Source organism: Myodes glareolus, chromosome 26 (genome assembly GCF_982192425.1).
Source record: "Myodes glareolus chromosome 26, mMyoGla1.1, whole genome shotgun sequence".
Classification (NCBI taxonomy): Eukaryota; Metazoa; Chordata; class Mammalia; order Rodentia; family Cricetidae; genus Myodes; species Myodes glareolus.
Genome location: NC_142051.1, coordinates 27791232 through 27814980, shown reverse-complemented (window position 1 = coordinate 27814980; position 23749 = coordinate 27791232). Strand labels below are relative to the sequence as shown.

General features: G+C 37.3%; 1 protein-coding gene across 1 annotated transcript; it reads right to left on the bottom strand.

Annotated features, from left to right (window-relative positions):
- Nucleotides 1-790: 790 nt before the first annotated feature.
- On the bottom strand, nt 791-21567 carry Alx1 (ALX homeobox 1). The gene is made up of 4 exons (XM_048418710.3): nt 21302-21567; nt 18068-18372; nt 15193-15321; nt 791-1424 (listed from the first exon to the last, which is right to left on the bottom strand). The coding sequence occupies exons 1-4, from the start codon at nt 21525-21527 to the stop codon at nt 1104-1106; spliced, it is 981 nt and encodes a 326-aa protein (XP_048274667.1). The 5' UTR covers nt 21528-21567; the 3' UTR covers nt 791-1103.
- Nucleotides 21568-23749: the final 2182 nt, after the last annotated feature.

Sequence of the window (23749 nt, the reverse complement as noted above, 5' to 3'; positions counted from 1 at the left end):
AGAAGGAAGGAGAAGTAAATCAAAGAAGTGAGCAATTTTCCAGATGCAATGTATTTTTCTTCTTCTTCCTTCTCTTTAAAAAAAAAAACCTAGAAATGTTGGAGAGCCTCCTGACATCTTAATTTTCTCTGCGAAACACAGTAGCAGAAGTGCTTAACCCACAGAGCATCAAGAACCAGACAGGCATGCATTTGAGCATGCACATACCCACAAAGCAAACTTTAGTTCCCAGCTGATGTTCCTTTGATTGAAAAATTACCAAGAATTTGCTAGACATCTGTGTATGTGATTCAATCAACCTGATTTTAGCACAAAAGCAACATCACATTTGCAATCATTTCTTGATTTTAATCACTAAGTCACCATCTTCATGCTTGCCTCTTCACCTAAACGTTGCATTTATAAAACCTGTCCAGTTGGCTCGACTTTAAATCCCACCAGAATATTTCAGTTGTCACCTTTAGCCATATGCTTGCAAGAAACTGTGCTCAACTATTTCATGCAAATACCAGTTCATTCAGAAAGATTTCCCCCCACCCTGCTGAGTAGAAATTCACTAAAACATTGAAAGGTTGAAAAAAAAATCTTGAGTCTTGAAGATAAATTCTGAGCAACAGAGTATACGAGCATTGTGTCTTGGAGCCATGGAAGGGGAAATGGCGTTAGCTCTCGAAGTCCCCTGGTTCAATATTGCCTTTTCCCCCAGGGTTTTTCCTCGTTTATCAGGAATCATTTTACAAGGAATTTCTTGTTATCCACAACTAGCATAAATCAATCTATCACAGAAGGATTTGTTTAATACATTTATTCCTTTAAGAAGTTGCATGACCATATTTCATTGACTTGTACAATAGGGAAAAAAAATCTTACTACTAAAACAGAGTTTGTGGAGGCTAGTGCATGGTAAACCTATTTAGTCTTTTCAGGGGTCCACTCCTAGATTTTCTTGTTAAATAATCACAACTATTCATGTGAGCTGGTCTCACTGTATATCTTGCCCTTTAGCCCATCCACACACAGCAGCTTATTGTGGTATCCTTTAAATATGAGAAATAAGAATGTTTTACTCTGCTATTAGAAGAAAAATAAAAGAGTACTGTATGTTACATGGCCCATGAAATATTGGCGGTGTGCTCCTTCGCCTTCATTCTCAGAACGGCGATACTGGAAGACCTCCTTTCAAACTCTGGCTTGGTTTCAAATGCATGTCCGTTGGTAGCCCCAGTGAGAAGAGAGTCAGTGAAAAAATTGTTGAGGGGCATGTGACCGAACTGGTTCTGGTGGTTTGAAAACCCCGTGTAACTGGAATCTGTCCGAGGCGAGTGCGAATAAGGAGTCATGCACGAGGACGCGTCACGTGGTAACATGCATGACGTAACCACAGAACCACCGCTTGCATTTCCTGCCCACAAATTGTTCTGAATCTGGAACACATGAAACAACAAATATTACATTCACACATTCTGACTTTGGCGCTCTTACTTTCCTTAGCTGTTCACTATTTGACCCTATTATAGGAGCTCTGTCATTTCATTCGAGTATATAAAACAATGACTGGAAAAAGAAAACATTATTGAAAAAGTCTTACAGTTTATTTACTATAATAAGCCAACAAAGCTTCATACGTAAGCACAGAAAATACTCCCAGAAAACAAAGATTTCGTGGAATTCTTTGTTATAGTCATGATTTAAAATACACATGAGATATTTAGTCATGAATCATGGCTTCTTTTCATGTGTTTAGGGAAGGAGCTTAAAGCATGATCTTAAATTTAAAGATAATGTTAATCCTTCTAAACACAGTGATACAACTGTGTTTTTCCTGGTTCTGAAGCTGGACTCTTAGTACAATGTTTTTGTTGGAAACCACTGATGGCTTTTACACAGTTTTGTCTGAAATGATATTTTTCATGGTATTCATTCAGAAAGTCCTTTTCTGTTTCGTTGCTCCTGTGTCCTATATCGACCCTTCAATAAACTGCTCTGAGATTCTGAAATATATGTACTTGAAGCTTGTGTCCTACTTTTTATATACGATATGGAAAATTCAGAACTGACATGTGAAATGTAAAACACACTTATAATTCTAAAACATCAACCATGATCAAATAATAGAAGTACAGGTAAAAAAAAAATTGCGAATGTTAGGTTGTCCTGTGAGAATAATTAAGGTACTGTACACATAACAGATGCCCAAAGAGAGGTACGATTTGTGATCAACAAACTCAACATTCATATGATTAAACCTCTATAGAAAATAACTAAAGAAAACCATCAAGCACAAAGTTTTCAAAGTTAGTAGCATGTAAAAGAGACCCTGCAAAGAATTTTTAAAATGAAAATGTTTAAGTAAAAAGTATCTCATTCATAATAGGCAGCAGCAACGGCGACAAAAACCAAAAGGAGACCAAAGAAATTACTGGGATAGGCTTAGAAAGTCATGACGGGTGGGAGAGGGGCAAAGAAGGAGTAGGGACATTTATGTGGTAGAGCAAGGCAGAGAGATGCAGCCTCGGGAGATGAAATAAACCAAAAGTAGGTGCGTTTGAAGGGTGCTGTGCTCTTTTGTTTTGCTTTATGAAACAGAGACTGGCTCTGTAGTGTAGATGTGCCTAGAACTTGCCAAGTAATTCAGGCTCAATTCCCAGTCCTCCTGTGTCATCCACCTGAATCCTGGGATTACAGGAAGACACATGACTCCATTCATGTTGTTTCCAACAGTCTGATTATAATGCATTTAAACCAAACATGTCATCAGTGTGTATTGTCACAATATCCGGCTTTCTTCTATTTTTTGGGGGGAGGGGGGTTTAGGATAGAAAATGGAATCATCAATGATTTTGACACATAGGGAAGTCTTGAAATTGACATATCCCAGGCTTCTACATATAGCCTCTGATATAGTCTTACAAAACCCAAGTTGAATAGCACTCTATGACAACCTATATTTTTATCAATAATAGAGAAACGTGTCATCAATCTAGCTCACACTGATAGAGCAGTTACTCTGTGACTCAAGACAGGGTGGTGAATTTGTTTCCAAAGCATGAAAGAAAATGTACAGAAATGATTTTAACACTTTTGTAGGGTACCTCACAAAAACACTCACTGAACAACAAAATACTTATTCCTGTGCTGTTCTAAAATGGACATATAATTATAAAATGGACATATAAAATAAATTTAAATTTTCCTTTTAAACACGTATGTCACTTATGTATAAATATAAATTCAAAGAGTTAACCGGTGAATCTATGTAGAGATGTATATAATTATTTGCATATTGATTAATCCTTAAATCGCCATGTGTTTTACTGTGTGCTTACTCCTCTATCCAATTTCACATCAGCCAAAATGATTGCTGGGCTATGTATCTCAAACCAACAAGAGGACTGTTAATGTCATCACTCCATCAAATTAGCTATTCGCAACATTCAGTCGAACATTGTAAAACATAGCACAAACCACGGTCACATGACTGAAAAAAGCTTTCAGAAAGGAAGGTAAACTTGTTTGTTTATTTAAAAATAAATAGTGATAGGGAACATTTACTTGCCTGTCCTTATTATAGTGTTTCTTAATTCATAATGTCACTAAAATGTATTATATTCCACATGCATAGAAATGTTTCCAACCAGTTACACAGTGAGAGGAAGGAGATAAACACAACTAAGCAATCCATAAAGTTGAATAAAGAAAATATTTATTCTGAAAAGCAGTAACATTAATCAACTTGTAAATATAAAAAAAAATGTTTGTAATCTATTCTCTTGAAAAACTAGGGTAAATGATTTTACTTTAGCACAAACTTATCTGGATCTGATCAAGCAAATCAGTGTGTTATTTGTGATAGAGAAAATTTCTAACATGTAGGTATATTTTCTGAGCAGACCAAAATGACACAGCCAATTACTCACAGAAATAGTTTAGTTTGGATATGCAAATATTCTGAAGAATTTGCAGCTTTATCTCCTGCTCAGAGAACACTCAGGAACATTTTCTAATAGTCTTTCTTCATGCTGTCTCTCTATTCCTTCTTACACCCATCCCCAAAGAGCCTTTATTTTAAAAATATAATTTCAGGAATCTATTATATTTCTATAGCAAAACATAAGGTGTAAATTATAAGGTAATACACCATAAGAAAACGTGATTTTTTTTCCCTTAAAATATTACCTCCGGATATTCCCATATCTGACAAGGAAGGCTAGGATCTAGTGATTGACAGCTAATGAATGTTAGTTAATTGCCATGTTTGTCATAAACTACAAAGACTTTTATTTTGGCACAAATACATGGGTGTTTTATAATCTGTCCTTTGTAGAAGGTAAGTCTAAAAAACAAACAAACAAACAAAAAAACAGATACCTGAGACTTTTAGCTAGACTGAATAATCAATAAGGTCAAATCTGACCCAAAGAAATCTAAAGATACTAAAATAATGTGAGTATCTTTGAAAGTTATAATTGCTTATTTATTTGTGCAAATGTCCAACTTTGTAATTCAAAGGCTCTCCTCTATGATAGCAAATTGAATGATTACTGCTCATTATTTTTCTATTTATCCTGGCCTTTAAAAACAAATCCTTCATAAAATGTACTGTATGATTTAAATGTTCCTAAGAAAGTGAAATTTAAACAGACCAAATACTGAAAGTATGATAAAATTCAGGAATTACTTGTATTAATATAGTTAATGTATGTTTATAGTTGGAAGTCTAAATCATCACAAAGTAGAATCACAACAAAGATTATATTCAGATTCTTCTATCTTGCTATCTATTTTTACCAAGTGTATTTTTTGTCAACAAAACTTATTTCCCATCCCAGATGCATTTAAAAAGTACTTACTCATTATGTATTATGGAATCAAATTAACATCAGTGATAAAAAAAAATCAATTGATATTAAGAGACATTACTGGAGTCCACCCTCGAAATACAATTAGACTCTCAAGAGCTCTAACTTTTTCACTTTCTGTAGCTACAAGCTCTATAACTTTGTAAGAATTCCATTCTTCCATCTGTGCTCCATAAGAAGACACTGACTCAGCATTATTTCTCTTATATGAAAAGCTTCTTCTGTCATTAGGCAATTATGGCAAAATTCCCATGTCTCCCCGTCCCCAAGATTTCATCTCTAATTCTTTCAACCACTTCTTAAATGACATAATTCTAGACTGTTCCTTTGATTGTGTTCCTGGAGAGATACTTGAGTTGCCAGTCACCTTCCCTCTAACTATCATGGGGCCTCCTCAATGGGTTTATTATGTAACAGGTGTGATCCTAGATGATGTGTGCAACTGTCACCATTGTTTGAAATCACAGAGTTTTAATAGTTTAATGCTCGCAGGCAATATATGAAAAGCGGCTAAATTTCCTGCAGTCCTGACCACCTACGCATATGCCAATTTTATTAAAGTCATACTAGAATCTACAAATTGAGTAACCGAAGATTGAGCGTTGCTTCTTTTTGAATGGCAAGCCTGAGAAAAATCACATCCTATAACTGGAATAAATAATACTGTAACAATTTTACTTTTGAATGGGCAAGTTTCTCCTTGGACCATTTCACAGAGACATCGGTAATCTGTCATTTGAATTGCTTGGGGATCTCTAAGGTACCTCATATTCACAGGCTGAAAAGCCAGAAAATTCCTATGTATGTGTTTTCTACACAATTTGAGTAAAGGATGTGTGCACATTTTATTTTTGTTTTTTGTCTTTGAAAGGAATGTAGATCCTAAAATCATTCCATGTTTTAATGTGATTCATGATATTTTTTAGAGTCTCTAGGAATGTATTCAGAGCATTGTCCAGGAATTTAGCCATGTCTCTCATCAGCAAGACTGGAAGTTTTGCTTCAAGATAGTACACTCGGCTTAATGTTTTCCTAAACAAATAGGAAACCTAACACTTACTTATCTCATGTATTTGGAATTATGGAGAAAATAGTTTTGTTTGACTCTTTGTAAGCACACACAAACTATATTACATTCATTTTTCTTCAAGACAATGAAGACGTCAGAAGAGAGAGATAGAAGGGTGTGTGTGTGTGTGGTGTGTGTGTGTGTGTGTGTGTGTGTGTGTGTGTGTGTGTGTGTGTGTATACCCATGCCTGCTTATATAATCTGACTCTGGATGCAAACAAATAGATAGTGATTTGAAGTCACTCCTTGCAACCAAGCTGAAAAGCACGTTTAGTATCCTAAACATGGTGCATATTTACAATGTAGGTTTCCATGCAACATTTAATAGTTTTTTATAGCTTTTAAAGAGAAACACCATATTTGCCTTTATCTTAGCAAAGAAGTTTGATATATAATAGTTTTGTGATAACATTTTAGCTTCTCTGTGCTAACATAACCATTTAGAAGTGCTAGGTAAGCTTCTGTGTTAACATAATGAATATGTGTAACACATTTTTCATTTTGAAGTAGTTTTAAAATAATTAATTAATGATATTTTTCTGTGAAATTGAGTTTATTCTGCCTCATATCATCAAGAGGCCATTTTCTTACATCCTACACCAACTTTTGTAATATTCATACACACACCTTATATACATTCATATTACCCTTTTATCACATGTATGCACATTCCTTGTACAAAATAAATTAAACGCTGTTTGAAAAGAAATAGGGTGGGAACTCATAAGAAGTACTTACAGTGATATTAGAGCAATGTTTTCTTTGTACTAAAATCCAAAAATTGATTTGGGTCTTTCCCCTTGGGCAACTATTTACATGTATTGACTATTGACGGTTCTGCATATTCTCTGCTCTTAGTATGCACATTTATCATCACATTATCTCTATGGAATATGACAGACTTTCATATGATATCTTCAAAATAAAAATATCAATTTCTACAAATGCAGTTTAATTGCCCAGAAGCGATTGCATACTTCACTAGCCTGTCTCCAAATTTAAAGTTTAGCTGACAAGATGCTAATAATCATATTCTCAGTAACTAATGACTGGCTTTATTATTCAATGAGTCACTGGCAGAAAAAAAATGGTATATCTAAAGAATGTGTTTGCTTCTAGTGGCTGAAATGATCAAACCTGAGTTCACTGAGCAATGAAAAGACCAATTCAGATAAAAATGAGGACATGGCTTCACTTCCTACTCACTAGCTCTAATTTTAATTTTAAAATACTGAAAATGTTATATCAAATGCTAGATTTTTTTAAAGTCAATTTCCATTTTTAATTTCTAAAAATATATGTATTAGGTATACAATGTAACAAACTTGTAGTTAAATAAGCTATGTATTCGCCAGAGAATCCTCTACTAAAATAGTTTCTCATTTTTCTTATTAAATAAAATTCCCCCCCCCATGGAAATAAACACAGAGATTTGGAAGTAACTGTGCTATCTCCAACTTGAAATCACCATTATATGCATCAGGATGATACTGACAACATTAGGAAAAGCTACACAACTCTCATTGTCACTGAAAACATAAAAGCACTGTTTCCTAAGAAACTAATGCCTAGAAACCTTCAAGGTAGCATCATATAAATGTGCTTAAATTATTACTTTAATAAATTCTCTGACTCAAATATGTAACAGTTGATTCTTGGTCTCTGATTTTGAGTACATTCTTATCTTTTATAGGATTTGCAATACCTGAAAATGATTATTTATGGGAAATCTTTCAATATCAAAATTATTTCTGTTATGAAGGAGTAAATAATAGAATTTACTTCAATCATTTTAGTTTTATGAGGCAACTGTATTCATATAGTACATTTTCCAGACATCTCTTATACTGTTTCTTCATCGATTTCGGTGTGTACATGAGTTACTCTGATTCAACTGTACTTAGTTTATTCTTGATAGCAATTATTTTATGAAACTCACAATTATGGGGAAAAGCTAAAATGACCATTTGTCCTTAAAGTTGACTTTATGCATATAAAAATCTATAATATGAAACAAGTATGCACATGCCTTGATTTTTTCATGTTTTCCTTCTTAGCTACTCCACTTTGGAGTCATGTATTATCTTTGATTGAATTCATTCCCAACTGAGCAAGTTTGTTAGTTTTAATTTTTTGCTAATGTTTTATTTGTTTCATTTTGTTTTCCTTTGTTTTTTTTTTTTTTTTTAAGACAGGATCCCACGATGTGGCATGGACTGTCCTGTCGCTTCCTATGTAGACCTAAGGTGCCCTCCAATTCAGAGATCCATCTTCCTCTGTATCATGAGTGCTTTTATTAAAGGAATGAGCCACTTGATGATTTTACTTATTTTTGAGTTGCTTTTTATCCTATTTTTTAAATATTTTTGCGATTAAAAGAAAATACATCACTTCCTTTTTTTCCTTTTTCATCCTCCAACACTTTCTATGTCCCAGCCCTTGATTCCTCCAAAATTCGTTGCTTCTTTTCTTTAATGGTTGCTATGTTTCCTCCACCCACCACCCCACACATTCACACACTGTACGAAAGACAAATCAGAATGTTAAGTTTGTAATTTTTTAATTAACTTGAATTTTTATACAATTATCTTTAATAGCTATGATTTTCATTTTTAAAAATCTATAAAGACGTGAGGAATTAAAAATAGCAATTGACCCACCAGGGCAGCGTGATGAGACACCATGTCAAAATGATATGCACTAATTAAATTAAGTCTGAGATAGGGCAAGTTATAAATCACAAGTGAAACAATGCTCTCATAACAGTGAGAGTGAAGTGCAGGCTTTAACACACATATCTGTTCTAGTCAACTGACCAGACTTACTTCCTATCGTACTGTTCCCTGTTCATTTGTATGCTATTTCTACCCATATGTTCCTCATGTATTCTTGGAAACTACTTAATTAATTGTATTTTTTCTTAAGCTATACAAGTGTTGAAAAATTATTTAAATCTAATGTAATAACTTATTCTAAGCAATAAAGAAAAGTCATAAAAATCACATTAAAATATGGTTTGACATTTGAAAAAATAAATGTAAATTTTCATAATTTAAATAGTATGAATTACTTCTTTGGGTGTTATTCTTCATAAATTCAAGTTTTTAATATTTTAACATAATTAAAATAAAAAATATTTCAGTTAAAGATTACATCCTTCAACTTCATGAAAAATTTTTAAATACTAACATTTTGAGGCAGACAATATTGATAAAATAATCTAATGAAATTCATAACTTGTTTTTAGCATATATAAATGTATATAAAATATTCTTCATGTATAGTTTTGAAAGCTTATGTATTTATACATTAAACTAAAACAGTAGCTTCACCCATTATAAAACTATACTTATTTGGATAACATAGAATACCCTTCATTTTTCTGACTCTAAATATTACAGTTAGTGAAAGTTCTGTACTACCAATATGATATGCTGTCGTAATGATAATATGGTTCCTCTATATTTGGTTTCTGTATTCTTCTATAACCGACTATCCCATAGGTATTTCACAGACTAAAAACACTCATTATCCAATATACCAAACACAACTTTATAATTAATGAGAGTAAAACAAACATGATTTTTTCCCCTAAGTCCTTAAGGAGTGATTTTACTCTGTTTGAATGAAGTTAAATACTACCGTTTTAAGAGAATAGGTTGGTACTTAGAAAATAAGTATTGACAACTAGTGGGTATAAGAAGCACCACCATTTAATGTGAGTTCATTGTGTGCAAGGGACTGTCCTAAGGACTTTGCGTAAGCCATTTTGTTCAACGCTCACATATGTCTTGTGAACTTTTATCCTCTCACTCTCAGTGAGGAGAAATGTTCCTAGAAGTTAATCCATTTGCCAAAAATCTGAAAGTGATTAAGCGGCAAAGTCAGGGTTTGAATGCAAACCATTAGGTTAACCCTGAGATCTCCTCACCTCCCAGGATTCAGCGCCAAAGAAAGCAAGTAAGCAAGGGTTTTTATTGTTGTTATTATTCAGAAATCAATTTAAGCCTCAAGATAAAGGAAATACCATCATCAGTCGTGGTCCCAACACTGCCTGCACTAGTCCCCGAAAAACTTCTAAGTTTACAAATAAGGACTCCAAAGGAAACCAAGGAATTACCCCAAAGCACCTAGCTACATAATAGATACTTTATAAAGTAAATGTTTCTGCGATCCAAATGAAGCCCAGCAGCATGGAAATAGCAACCCTTGTAAGATTAAAGGTTGGCAGAAATTATTTAAACCTCAACAGAAAATACCTCCTTCTTCAAAATTATTATTATTATGTTAATTATAAATAAATGAGTATCTAATGATGATAGGTTCTTTCTTGTTCTAAGGCTAAAATCATTTAAGTCTCTAGTTAATGGGGGTCTAGTTGCTATGCACAAATGGGTGTGTCACTTAATTTAAATAATACCTAGATTAGGATTTACCTATAGATCAGAGAATTTTGACCTAATGATTTACATACCTTCCATGCCTAAACCAGCAACTAACATGGATTTTTTGATAAAATGTAAAGAATATGGGGGAGGGGTCATTATGATGAAAAGGGGTCTGGAAATCTTTCTAGTCTGTTAAAGAAAGGAAGCAGGGAGGGGTTAATTGCCTAAACCCAGAGGTGCTGCTTCTCAGAGACTGCAGAGACAATCTGCTTTGCTTATCACTATTTTTAGTCTAATAATAAAAACTATTGAAGTAAATCAGTACTTGCATTTACATCTACCGAATAAGAATTTGTTTACTATCACAGTGATACAGAGGTGATTGGAAATTGAACTGTATTTTTAAAAGACTAAATTACAGGAAACAAGAAGACCTTTCATACCACAGACTTCACTGTCTCTAAGAAGGTTCTAATAGAGAGAGGACTCAAGAGGGTCAAGGAGAAAATATTTCTTGGGTGGGGAGGGAGGGAATGCTTGTAGAAAATAAGAATCCACACAAGCAGTAAGACTGTTCTTAGTACAGTCATGTTCTGAGCATCAAATAGTTTAACTTGATAACAATATTACCAAATGGCAACTGATATTGTAGGCAAAATCAAGATACTGTGTGTGTGTGTATCTTTGCAAACGTATATATATATATATATGTGTGTGTGTGTGTGTGTGTGTGTGTGTGTGTGTGTGTTTTCTTTTAAACTATGTTTGTTTGTCCCTGTGTGAAGGCATGTACATGAGAGGACAGGTGCCCACATCACTGGCACCTGTGAGTCCTCAGTCTTGGATGCTTGGGAATCAATCTCAGACTCTTACCAAGCCAGTTCTCCAGCCTTGATCTCACAGAGATCCTATGAGCTTTGCCTCCTGAATGTTGGATTAGAGGTGTGTGCACTATGCCTGGTTTTAATGTATGTGTCATGGTTGGTTGATCAATTGGTTGATTGGTTGCAACAGGGTTTCTTGAAGTCCAGGTTGACCTCAAACCCACAGCTAAAGATGACCTTGAACTTGTGTTCATTTGGCTTCCACAGGCTGCTCAGTGCTGAGATTATAGGTCTGAGCCACTATGCTTAGTTTAAACTGTCTTCAACACTTAAAAAAAATATGTTACCCTAATGTATGTGACTCTAGGCATTATCCAGCTCATCTTGTTCATTTGCAACAAAAGACAAGCAGATTGTTAAAAAGAAAAAAGAAAAAAGAAAAAAAAAAGACCTCATCACAATCCAAAGGGATTCAACACTTTTAAAAATATTTTACAAAATTCTTCTACAAACTTGAAGATGAAATCATATTTTGCTTTCCAAGAAATAGTCACATTTTAGGGACAAAAATGACCGCTTCATTATGTGAAGGCACAGTCCTTGGTGCCTGGCCTCAGATAATGTGGGCTCTCGTGAGACTATGACAACAAGAAAGAAGCAAAATGCCTGGGTTAAAGAAAATCTGGGTTGTTCATTTTTACTGGTATTTCTAGAGTGATTTTGCTTCTAAAAAGTAACGAAACCAATTGAAATAAAAGTTTTTAAAGCACGATACAAGTGTTAGTTACTATTTATGTCCTATGTAGATATCCTTCTGTTAAATACAGTGATTTTTGCATACTTTAAAAGACTACATTTTAAACCGTTTTTGTTTTTCCTGTATTTCTGTGTATGGTTTTGCTTGCCTGCCAAATTCTTAATTCTTTATTTCTGCCCTGCCCTCCAACATTTTCCAGTTTTCAGCTTTCTTTTTTGCAGTTTGTACATCTCCCCCCGCCACCCCCGTAATTAGTAACAGTACCAAACTCAATGCTTTATTGCACTAAGTTGTTGGGTTCTATTTCAGTGCCTATTTCCCCTGCTTTATGTTTCTATTTTCAAGCTGTATGATAGAAAACATTTCCTTTAGGCTAAAGCTTGGGAGACCTAATTTTCACAAAATTTTTTTTCGAAGAAACTAAAATAAGTCTACTCCTTTCTTTATGTTGAAGGAGAATTCTACCCCGGCTTTTCCCAGTTTTATTGTGACATAGGCTTCATTCCAGAATTTCTAACCATAAAAAAATAATAAATGATTTGTCAGTAGGATAGAATATTATGAGAGGTTGTTAAAGTGCTCGTTTTATAAGTGTTTATTAATTTCTCTCTCGAAAGAAATTCGGTACATCTCTTCTATATTCCCATTCTGTATGGCCAATTTATTTAAATGATATGGAAGTTTCAAGGGGAATAAGAATAAAATTGCCATAATTTGTGGAAATGGAAAAAAACACTCTTCAATGTATACCTGGACACTCATTCTTCTTCCTGCTTTAGCTATGAGGCTACCGTATTTATTAACTGATGTTCGAAGCTGTGAGGTACAGTAAGTGAATGACAGAATAATGCTAGAAAGGACGGCTAGTCAGTTTGTTAGACCCGCCCAAAGATTTTAATTGGTGCCAGGCCCAATTCCAAATGCTTTATGAAACAGCAAATAAGAAAGATGAAGCAAAAACACAGGAACCAACAGCCAGGAACAGGAAACAGGAGGTAGAACTAGGCTTCGAAGGCAAAGGAGTGAAGAAAAGCAACGGCTTTCAAAATGACGGATTTCAGTCAAGAACTGTGTAGAATACAATTGTTAAGTTTTACTTGAAAACAGTTCGACAGCTGTTACTCTTGCCTTCTAAAATCTCAAAGTTAGTAGCTTCAAAATGCTGTAAATTACATACTGGCACGCTTATTTATGATTTTACTGGCATGGGGGTACATTCCCTGCCTCCCTAAAGTAAATTGCAGATTCTACCAATGGAACTCCTGGCTCTTTTAGAATTATGTTGCTGGTAAGTCAAAGACTTAAATATGTTCGCTTGGAAAGACAGTGTGCTGTATGAGTTAAGATGAACTTAAACCACCATACACACAAGTAAAATTAATGATCTCATCAGGCTCTGTGTGTGCGTGCGTGTGTGCGTGCACGCATGTGTGTGTGTGTGTGTGTGTGTGAATGAACGCAACAAGAAGAACTAATTAAGATTTTGAGAGTGAATGAGGAACTTGGGAGGAATTGGAGGGCAAGGTAGGAATGATGTAATATGAATATAGCATTCTAATAAATTCTTTAAGTAATGTGTTTTCAGAAAGATCTTGTGCGAGTGAGCTGAACATGATTCTGGTTAAATTTGGGTTTTATCACAAGTGAAAGTAAATGTATACCTCCTATTTCACTGCCTCACATTTTCTTTGAGAGAAATGAAGAACATTAATATGCATTATAGATGGCTGTTACTTTGACTAAATAAGTCCTTATTTAACCCATTTAGGACATGGCCTGGACCGTTCATAAGGGTCAGGAAGTGATAAAAACTATAAGGTATGGCAGAGCTTACAATCCAGAGTAGAAACGTCTTTATAAGATTTTGTTAAAAGAAAAATCAACTGTCACGTGAAAACTGTGAGGTTAATGAAATTTCCCAAGCTCTCTGGCAATCAGAGAGCAAATGATAGCCAGGGTTTAAACCAGGTAGGAGTAAAGGAACTGATTCCAGATAAGTTTGAAAGGACATAAGATATACTAATGGAGGACTGTGGCAATAATTCAAAACATTTCCATAATACTGGCCTCTTGAATCCTGCTGGGGAAAGCCTGAGCCCTAGCAGTTGCTCAGTGTCTGCCCTATAGGAAACCATCGATGGGCTCATGGGCCAACTCCCTGGCATAACTAGGCTTGCTTCTCCTAAAATGAGGGAGCTAAACTTGGTACTCTCTGACCCTCTTTTTCAGTGTGCAAAGGGACACAATAAATTTAAAGAATTAAATGCAAATGGGAAGTTCGCCAAATTCTTTTCAAAGATATTTTAAAGACAAAAGAATATTATCACTAGAGGACTGAACTCACATGGGGGGTGGGGGTGCGAATTTACAGTTGAACAGAATGGCTATTCTCACAGTCCTAGCTGAGATAATCTTGTTCCTGGAATATCAAAATGTTTATCCAGGATACATTTCATATTGTTTCCATAGCGGTATCTCAGAAAGCATGGATCAATAAGTAACAAGGCATAAAACAACACACAGCTTGCACCAGACAATCTCCATTACCCCTCTCAAGCATCAACAAAGCAGCACAGAATATCATTATTTCACATTAAAAAATATATACTATGATAGATTTGAAGATGAGAAAACACAGGCATGCATATTCCAGTTGTGAAAAAGAAGAAACATTATTGATTAAAAAGAAAAAGTGAGATGTGATTAGAGAGTTCCCATTATAAAAAAAATCTTATGGATGATGACTTTTATAAATATGTCTACAGATTGCAAAGTACTGAATGTGCTCTTGAAACAATGAATGACATCAAATCTGAAAAAAACAGATTGGTAAAAAAAAAATAAGGTTTTTTAAAAAGTTGAGAAGTAAAAGGTCACGTTTGACAGCAGCACTTTGTATATTGCACAAAATTATGGCCAGGGAGATTTTATGACAGGCAACACATTTTTTTAATCTAATGAACTATGTAGCCTGGATAATTAAAATGCTCAATAATATTAAGACATATCATTAAATACTATTTCTTTTTTTTTCAATTTATAACAAGCCCCTCCCAAAAGAAACCCCAAAGGCACAGACCATGGAACATTTTTCTGTGAATGACTCTGAAAGAAAGAAATAGAAAAATAATTTAGTAAATAAAAATGTGTTAAGCATGGCATGAGTTTTCTGGAGGTCAAAGTTTCACGCTTCACTATTGTCCTCTATCTAGCCAGCCCTAAGGTCACCCTCCGAGTCCAGTCACACCACACCCACTCTCCTTGAGGAGACAGCCTTCTGTGTCATTGACCATACCTGCGGGTAGCTGTCCGTTCTCGGTAAAACTGATATGTCGTAGGTAGCCGCAAAATGGCTTTTAGCTTGCTGGATTTGACCGTAACGTTCTCTTTTTCTCCACTTGGCCCTTCGATTTTGAAACCAAACCTAGTGTGTTTTTTCAAAAGAGTATAATTTTAGCTGAAGAACATTCGGTAAAGCAAATTTGACATTACAATTTTCACGCCAGAAAGGAAGACCAAGTCAGTACAAAATAACGGTGAAGGACTCTCCTTTCATCAGAACAGGATTCGCATGTTTCCCGTTGTCTTGGATTCCGATAGGAGGCATGGTATGTCCGTGAGGTAACGTAACTTAGTAGAAAGAGTGGGGTTCTAGACAAGTTACTTTACGTATCTGTACCTGCGTTTTTATATGTGGAAAAATAAAAAGGGAATTTGTTCATAGGAACATTCTTGCTGTTATAGGTCATCATCCTCCAAGTGGATTTAGTGAGCCGGAGAGAGACAATATCCCATTCCTTTTTTCCCTCCAGCCAATTCATAACCCGGTTATCACCTTTGTCTATGGGCAAATTTTCTTGAAAATGTGTCATAAACAGAAGCCCCTTCTGAGATGAAGCTATACTCAAATGACCTCACAAAAGTTAAAGAATGATACTTTGTCTAAAGTGACTGGCAACAGTAATACCTTGATTACTTAGAAACAGGAAAATAAGGTGTCATATTCTGTGGAGCCTCGTAGGGCTGCTCCTTGAAGTGAATCAGCTGATGCTAAACTGTGGTTTTAAAACACATACCTGCACTCCTTAGACCCAATTTAAAACACTTATAGATTGTAAAATCAGGGAGGCAGACAGAACCATGTGTCACGTATGCCTGTGAGTTCGTCTGCTTCTCCCAGGTTATTAAATGCCTTTCATGGTTTCCCAAATTATGTGTTAGAAATCCTCATCCACACAACGGTATCCCTGAGAGGAATCCTTATTTCTCATGCCTTGCTCTTGAATTTTTTAAATTCTAATATTGCAGTATTCTAAAAGGAGAAACAGAAAATTATATTTTAAACCAAGACTTTGATATTTTTGAGTTAGCACCATCTTGGCAGCATCCAGGAATCACTCAATCTTCTTTATATAACTACATGCAGACTCTAAATGGTTCAGAAAGATATTGGAAATCAAGTATTAATAAATATGAATTACAAAATTTTTTCACTAAATTTTACTTTAAATTTGCATACAGTTTTCAAATATTAAGTTCTAATTTTGTATATTTTATACCATCAGAGCCTTCGCTGTCTATTAATATTCGGTTCAAGACCTACACATATATTGCGGGTTATGGTTTGAATAGTGTTCTGAAATCACAGCAAGTTTTTCAATAGCTACCTGTTAAGTATCATTCTCAAGTTACATTGCTAATACCAAAGAGTGCCCATCACTACTGGGCTCTGAGAAAATACGGGGAGAACACATATTTTTCTGTGAAGCACAAAGACTCCACTGAAAATCATAAATGGTTTCTGTCTTCTCCCCTGCTCTGTGACAGTCTTTAAAATGGGCATAGATTTCCACACTCCTGTAAAATGCATAACCTGCACTAATGCGGGTCAGGTTGGCTCTCTCTGCATGTCCTCAAACAGATAGGGATCTGTTCTGAAGGGGAAATATGCAGGCAACAGCTAATCAGTCTGCATGTAAACATATTTTTCTATGGTAACAAGTATAACTAATTTAAATAACAGTCACAGGACAAAATCACATGCAGGACTGGTGTTAATACCAGACAGTTCTAATGTTCTTCATTAGTGCAAACTTTCTATGTTTTTTTTTGTTCTGAACTAAGATAGAATCACCCATTGCTTCAAGAATGTTAAGCATAACCTTCTGTCTGTTATCCCTGAGTCACCCCATGTGGTCAGAAATGACAAATGGACCATACAAAGTAAAACTAACTTCATTAACAAAGGAAAAAAATCACAATTTATTCATCTTTCTCTTTCAATAATTGAAGAGAAAAGAAATTCAATAATGTGGTAAAAGAATATATAAAGAAGAAAATGCGTTTTGAATTATTGTTGCCTTTCAAATTTGTACTTATTATTTAACAACTAATAAAGTGTAATTTAAAAATATCAGTTATAGCCACAATAAAATACTGCTGAGAAGGCAGGTAACATTTTAGCCAGTATAATTTTTTCTTTTAATTCTCTTTTACAAGAATTTACATTTATCGCAACTTCTGGTTTAATCATTTGACTAAATAGTTAAGAAAAATAATCAAGTACATAAAAATATTTGAAGTACTTTGTTAGTAATTAGTAATTACTGAAAAAAATCTGTACACTTACCTAGACCTTAAAAAGCAAATAAAATGGTATGTATTTAAAATGGTTGGGGCAAAAAAATTCTAAATGAATCATTTTACATTTCTTAAATTTTATTACTATACATAATTATTTAGAGTTAGTATTGTTATTTCATTTTTTTCCATCAGAATAATTCCAACCTAAAGAAAGATTTTGATTCATGGGCTAGTAGATGAATAGTTTGCCAACAATTCATATATAATTAAAAAAACAAAATCATAATATTTGAAAAGATATAAATTAGATATATTTACTTATTGACTAAAGGCAACTATAAAATTTGGGTTTTGCCTTTTAAGTTTATCTTTTAATAATCAGCGATATGGTACTATTTTCTGTTCTTTTCAATGACTTCATTTTTAAGTTTCTGGATAGTTCTGGTCCCTCAGCTTAGTGAGGGTCAAAATTAGTACAAGCAAAATGAAATTTTAATGGGCCAGTTTGCTCCCACATCACTTTGGTCCAAATAAGAATTCTTATTCTTATATTTGCCCTCCCTGAAAGGCCACCTTCTGGAACCTACCTGGACCCTGGCCTCAGTGAGCTCTGTTCTCAGTGCGAGCTGTTCTCTGACATATACATCCGGGTAATGGGTTTTTTGGAAGACCTTTTCGAGTTCCTCCAGCTGCAAGCTGGTGAAGGTAGTTCTGTGTCTCCTCTTCTTGCTGCTGGAGACGTTACTGTCGCATTTGTCCCCAAGTTCGTCCAGTTCGCCCTTCTCTGGCATCTCTTTCACCGGAGACATCCTGAGGCTGTTGCAGCTGTCCATTGCTCGATTCAGCTCGGTGTGAAGGGGCTGTCCTTCTACTTTGGTGATCCCATAGTTCACTGTACTCGGAAGGGAGAACAGGAATTCTCAGGAGAGTAAAAGATACTTTGATGAAATAACTAACGCGAACTAGTTTCAAGCACCAGGAAACAGGCTTGCTAATATTTTACTAGTATTCTATCATCACACGGTATGCAGGACATAATTATTAATTCACTGTTAATCAGGCTTAAAAACAGTTATAAATATGTACATGGACTTATGATTTGCCAGAGTCCATAAAACTGTTTCATATGGCAAATGTACTGTTTATGCATAGAATTTATAATCAGATTAAAATAGTCAAGTGAAAATTTGCTCCAGACTTAAAAAAATATCTAAACAACCTTGACTCTTGAAATATGCATATACTTTTATTTTGTACATAAGACAAAATTAAACTACGGATTTTCAAAAAAGTGACATTTCAAGTTTAAATAATACCTATCTACTAACATCAAATCTATCTCCCACCCCACACAAAATGATGCTGAGTAGAGATTTCCATTGGAAATGATTTCTATTACAACTCACACATTTGAACTCGTGTATGAATTTAAATTTCATTCAGAAAGCGATCTACTAATTTTTTTTAAAAAAATTCTTAGCTGAAATTCTGAAAGTGTTTTTAAATAGAAATGTATTAAGATTTAAGTGAACTCATCTTTACGTTAAAAACGTCTTGCATCCCTTAAATATTTCATACTTCCCTTTCCTTTAACTCGTGTCTGCTTAGGTCAGAAGATCTTTTTCTTTTTTGTTTTCTCTAGGAACGCTCAGAAATGAAAATTACAAAGACAAAGTACAATTTAAAATGGCGTTTTGCATTCTGTCAAGAGTTATTTTAATTTCAATGATGTTGTTGAGATCGTAGAGTTCAGGTTTGCAATATAGCGAACTAATTCTAATGTTAAAATTAATAAACAAATACCATGAATATAGGAAGCAGGAGCGATTTGGGGTTTGTGTTGTTGTTGTTGTTGTCTTGTAAGAAAAACAAAGACAATCCAATCAGAACACTAACTCCCAACCACTGATTGTACTTTTTTCATTTGCTTCTTTAAAAGGGGGTGGGGGCTGGGTGGGAGGGGTGGTACGCCCCATAACTGTTTGAAGAACCTTTTCGTGAGTTCTACAAATGTATTGAATCTTACTGTCTATATAATTTAAATTGCACATTGATCTTAAGCAAAGAAAGATGCGATGTAAAATTAAATATGAAGAGGGTTAAGACTGATGAACAATAAGGTTTTGTCTTAGCAGACAAGAGTTAAGTCGGGAACTGCGGCAATTAGAGTTGGGGGAGGGGAAGCCGCAAGACGCTGGGGGCAGGTCTGGACTAAGACTGGCTTCTTTTTTTTCTCAGATGTAGCCGGTAACCATCCGTGTTCATTTTGTTCATTATTTCTCCGTTAAAATTCTTCCAAACAGTGAGACGGTCGCTTAAAAAAAAAAAAAGTTAATGAAGCACTCCAAATCAATCACCGTTTCTCTCTCCCCTTTCCCCGACAATTTAAAACACAGTGGAATTTATCTAACAGTCAGCGCAGGCCACTATAAAACCATTTGGAAAAATCCTGTCAGTTCAAATGGCTTCATGCACGCATCTGAAAACGCCGAAAACACAGACGCGTCCGCCGAAATGCAGCCAAGAAGTCAAAACTTTCTTGTATGTAAAAATTAGTTGTTCCCGTCTTTCCAAATAAAAGGCTGAATCCACTTCAGTAATACTGTTCTCTATCGTGTGCAGTTTTTTTTGTTATAACAGAACAGGTAAAAAGTCGCCCTCCGCACTGAATAAAATTAGTGGGTTGAGAGATTCGTTTAAAATCTGCGTACAAAGTATCGAACGATGAAGCTGCCGAAAGAGTAAATGCCTTGCCAGATATTGAACTTCCATGAAAATAGAAGGCGGAGGCTTGTTGTAAATATTTCACACTTAATTCGTTTGTTATTTTAACGCAGCCCGCTCCTCACAGCTTAGGGGTGGAGTATACACTTTGATAAGAAAAAGTCCTCTTGGAATCATAAACCTGCTTTAGCTGTTGGGATGTGAAATGATCGGTCTGTACGGAGCTACAAGATAGAAAGAGATAGATGGTTTGTTTTGATAACATTTTGACTTGGAGATACTCTGGCATTCAAAGTTGAAGATTCTGTCCAGAAGCATTCCGAAAGGCTCTTTAGGTGGCATTTTTATGTGGAGTAAGATAAAAGTAGACAACGCAGAACCCGAATGCGAATGCTGTTGTCGGGAATGCTTTGCTTAAAGCCAATGTGACTTGATGTTTAAGAAGAATTTGTGTTTGCAGGTTACAAACGCAATAAATAAGTAAATAAAATCCGCACAAATCAGGAGCGCACACAAAGCTAATGCAGAGCAACGGAAATAAATACAGCATCTTGACATTGAAAATATCATCACGTCTTAGACAATAAAGCCAACTTTGGTTTTATTTTTCCCCTACCTAAAAGAGTTCAAAGATTTTTGATTTCCAGACCACTGTGACATCCAGTGATAGATTTTACTTCCTTGCACCCTGGCATCCCGGAGGGACGCGGATCCCAAGGAGGTGGGCTATCTTGACTCAAATACTATCTTTTTATCTATACTGGGGTTCTGGCTCCGTCCAGTTTTAGAGTCTCTTGGAGAGCGGAACGGGGGTGGGGGGGGGCAGGGGAGTCGCTCAAGATTTAGCCCTGGACCCGGGTGTGGTGCTGGAGTACCAAAGCGTGAGAAAGTGCGGGGCTCCAGGCTGCCTCCTTTGGTCCCCCCCCCCCCCAGTCTGGATCCATGCTCCCTCATTTCTTCGCTACGATCCGGCAGAGCACAGCACTTTGGGGGGAAGGACAACTGATGCTGGTTCTAAGGCTGGGGCCCCGGCCCGGCCACCCGGAACTAAGGATAAAGGATGGGGTTGGGGCTGGAGCTCGGCCCTGGTGACTTACCGCTGCTGTCCTGACAGGGCGAGGTCCGGTCCAGGCGCACGTGATGCTCAGCTCTCGGCAGTGGCCCGAAGGCCTGCACGCATTTGCCTGCCGTTGCTTTGCCGTAAAAGGACTCATTGTCCAGGGTCTCCATAACGTGCTCCAACGCGCCTCCTGTGCCCATGTAAAAGTCACTGTTTTTACTTGGCGGACTTTTCAGGGCAAACTTCTCACTCAGAAACTCCATAATCCGGGAAGGCTGTCCGCGGGTTCTCGGGGCGCGCAGGCTGGAGGGCGCTGAGGGAGGAGGGAGCAGTGGGCGGGAGGAGGGAGGGTCAGAGAGGAGGGAAAGGGAAGCGAGCCCCGCGACGCCAGGAGCTGCCCAGCTCCCAGCCTCTTAATACGTCCCGGCTGCAGAAGGGACACCCGAAGTTGCTTTTATATCTTGAAACTCAGCTGGGCTCCTCCGGCAACCTCCCAGCCCTAATGAATATGAAAATAGGCAGGGACTAACTCCACCCCAGGGCCCCCCCTTCTCCCCCACCCCACCCCCATCTTCCCTACTTACCCACCCAGGGCAGGGCGCGCCCCGGCCTGGTTCAGACAGACAGCTCCATTTCAGACAAATGCCAGGAGAGACAAGGCCCCGACACCCAGAAAACGTAATCGCCTCAACAGTGGACTGGCATTGCGGAGGAGCCTGGTGAGAATGCACAGTGGTTAACCCTCCACTCCCAGCGCCCTGCCGGGTCATCCCACCCTCCACCCCCCAACACCCGCTGTCTTCCCCGCCCCCACGCCAGCCACTCACTCCCAGAAGATTTAGAGGCATCTTAAGAACTTGAAAGGAAGTATTGCTCTAAAGAGCTTTTATTTCATCCGTAAATCGTTTACGTGGAAGATTCACATGAATCTGAGCCCAAGAAGCCGGATACAGCGGCAGCTGTGAACTGGGTTGCTGGTGGTAGAGGGGCCGGGGTTGCCTCTAACCTAGAAGGCTGGCGCCGTGGCAGGAGCGCTAGCCAAGGCCCTGGTCTCCAAGTTTGCTGTGGGATGTAGGGGCTTGTGGATGCGGTGGCATTCGGGTAGGAATGGGAGGTTGTAAGAGTCCTTAAAAAGACCTAATTTTGCCAATGCCAGTCAGTTTCCCCACCTTTCGCTTAGTTCACGCGGTAATCATTAAGAACCAAATTATTTCTTCAGAAAATTCATAAAGACAAGTGTCTCCGAAAAGCCCGAGCCCGTTCTTACTGGAGGTCAGAGAAAGGCTCATCACACAAAGTATTGTTAGTGTGGTGTGTGTGTGTGTGTGTGTGTGTGTGTGTGTGTGTGTGTGTGTGAAGGCCTTCAGAGTGTTTTAACAAAACCCTTACTACTTGAAGTTTTCAAGAGTTGGGGCAGCGCCTTGGTAAAGGGGTGGGGAAGTTAGTGGCTCCCAGGATTGCTGTTGGGGCGAAGTTGCAGGCCCAGAACCTTTGGTCCAGCTGAAGAAGATGCTAGGGCATGTGAAAACAGCGTTTTAGAGCTGCAAACCATTCTGCTTGGCCTTGTGCCCGAATCTTCTGAGGAACCCGGGGCGAATGAGGTAAAAGTGTTCATTGCCTTGGCACATACAAGCAGCCATTTGCAATAGATCACTGAAGCTTACAAATTTGGTGAAGCCCCCCTACAAACTGTGGACGAGGGAGGTCTCTGCTCACCGGTCCTGACATGGCCTTTCTCATCACAGGCCTTCCCAGCGGGTGTCATTTTCTCCAGGTTACTTTCGCAAGAGTCCCGGACACTTCGGGGGCACCCCTGCCGCAGCCGGTGGCCTAGCCCAGTTCAGAAGGATGCCCATTAGCAAGGGTTCGGATTTCCACGTTCTTCGGAGTTTTTCTGACCCATGCCTCACAGGTGAGACTCTCTTGGATGCCCATCCTAGCCAAACTTGGGAAGATTCCCGGCACTGTGTGCGCCAGAACTGCTGTTATGCACTGTCCCAAAGGCGTGGCTGGCACTGAAAATGCAAATTTCATCGGACGGAACCGGAGCGGAAGAGTCAGGAGCAGCATTCATATTCGCAGTGCCTGTTATCCACTACAGGCAGTTCTCCCAAGGAGGGGCTCCTGTGGAGATTTGCTCAGCTCCCACGAGTAGACACTGTTCTGCCTTTTGACACCTTCTATTAGTTCTTAATTGTTGTCCCCGGAGCTTTAGCACCAAAGGCAAAGTGAGGAATCTCAAGAGTAGTCAAAGAAAAACACCCTGGGTACAGCACTTTAGTGGAAAAGGTAGTCAGGACTCCAAGCTGGGCATTCTCTACTATGTGAGGCCAGTTGCTTCACCTTAGCCGGAGGGAGTGGAAGAGGGGAGGAAAGACCCAGGAAATGTGTGCGGGAAGTCTTGCTTACAAAAAGAGATGCTGTGTTCTTCTGATTGTTCCATGTGGGGGAGGTAGATTGAGTTTGTTGGCTTGATAATTTTGCA

Excerpts from the sequence above, each read along its gene's own strand:
- Alx1 (XM_048418710.3), bottom strand. The coding sequence starts at position 21,527 with ATGGAGTTTCTGAGTGAGAAGTTTGCCCTGAAAAGTCCGCCAAGTAAA. Across the intron at positions 18,373-21,301 it reads GCCCTGTCAGGACAGCAGCG|TGAACTATGGGATCACCAAA; the intron begins GTAAGTCACCAG and ends TTCCGAGTACAG. Across the intron at positions 1,425-15,192 it reads GAACGGACAGCTACCCGCAG|ATTCAGAACAATTTGTGGGC; the intron begins GTATGGTCAATG and ends CATGTGTTCCAG.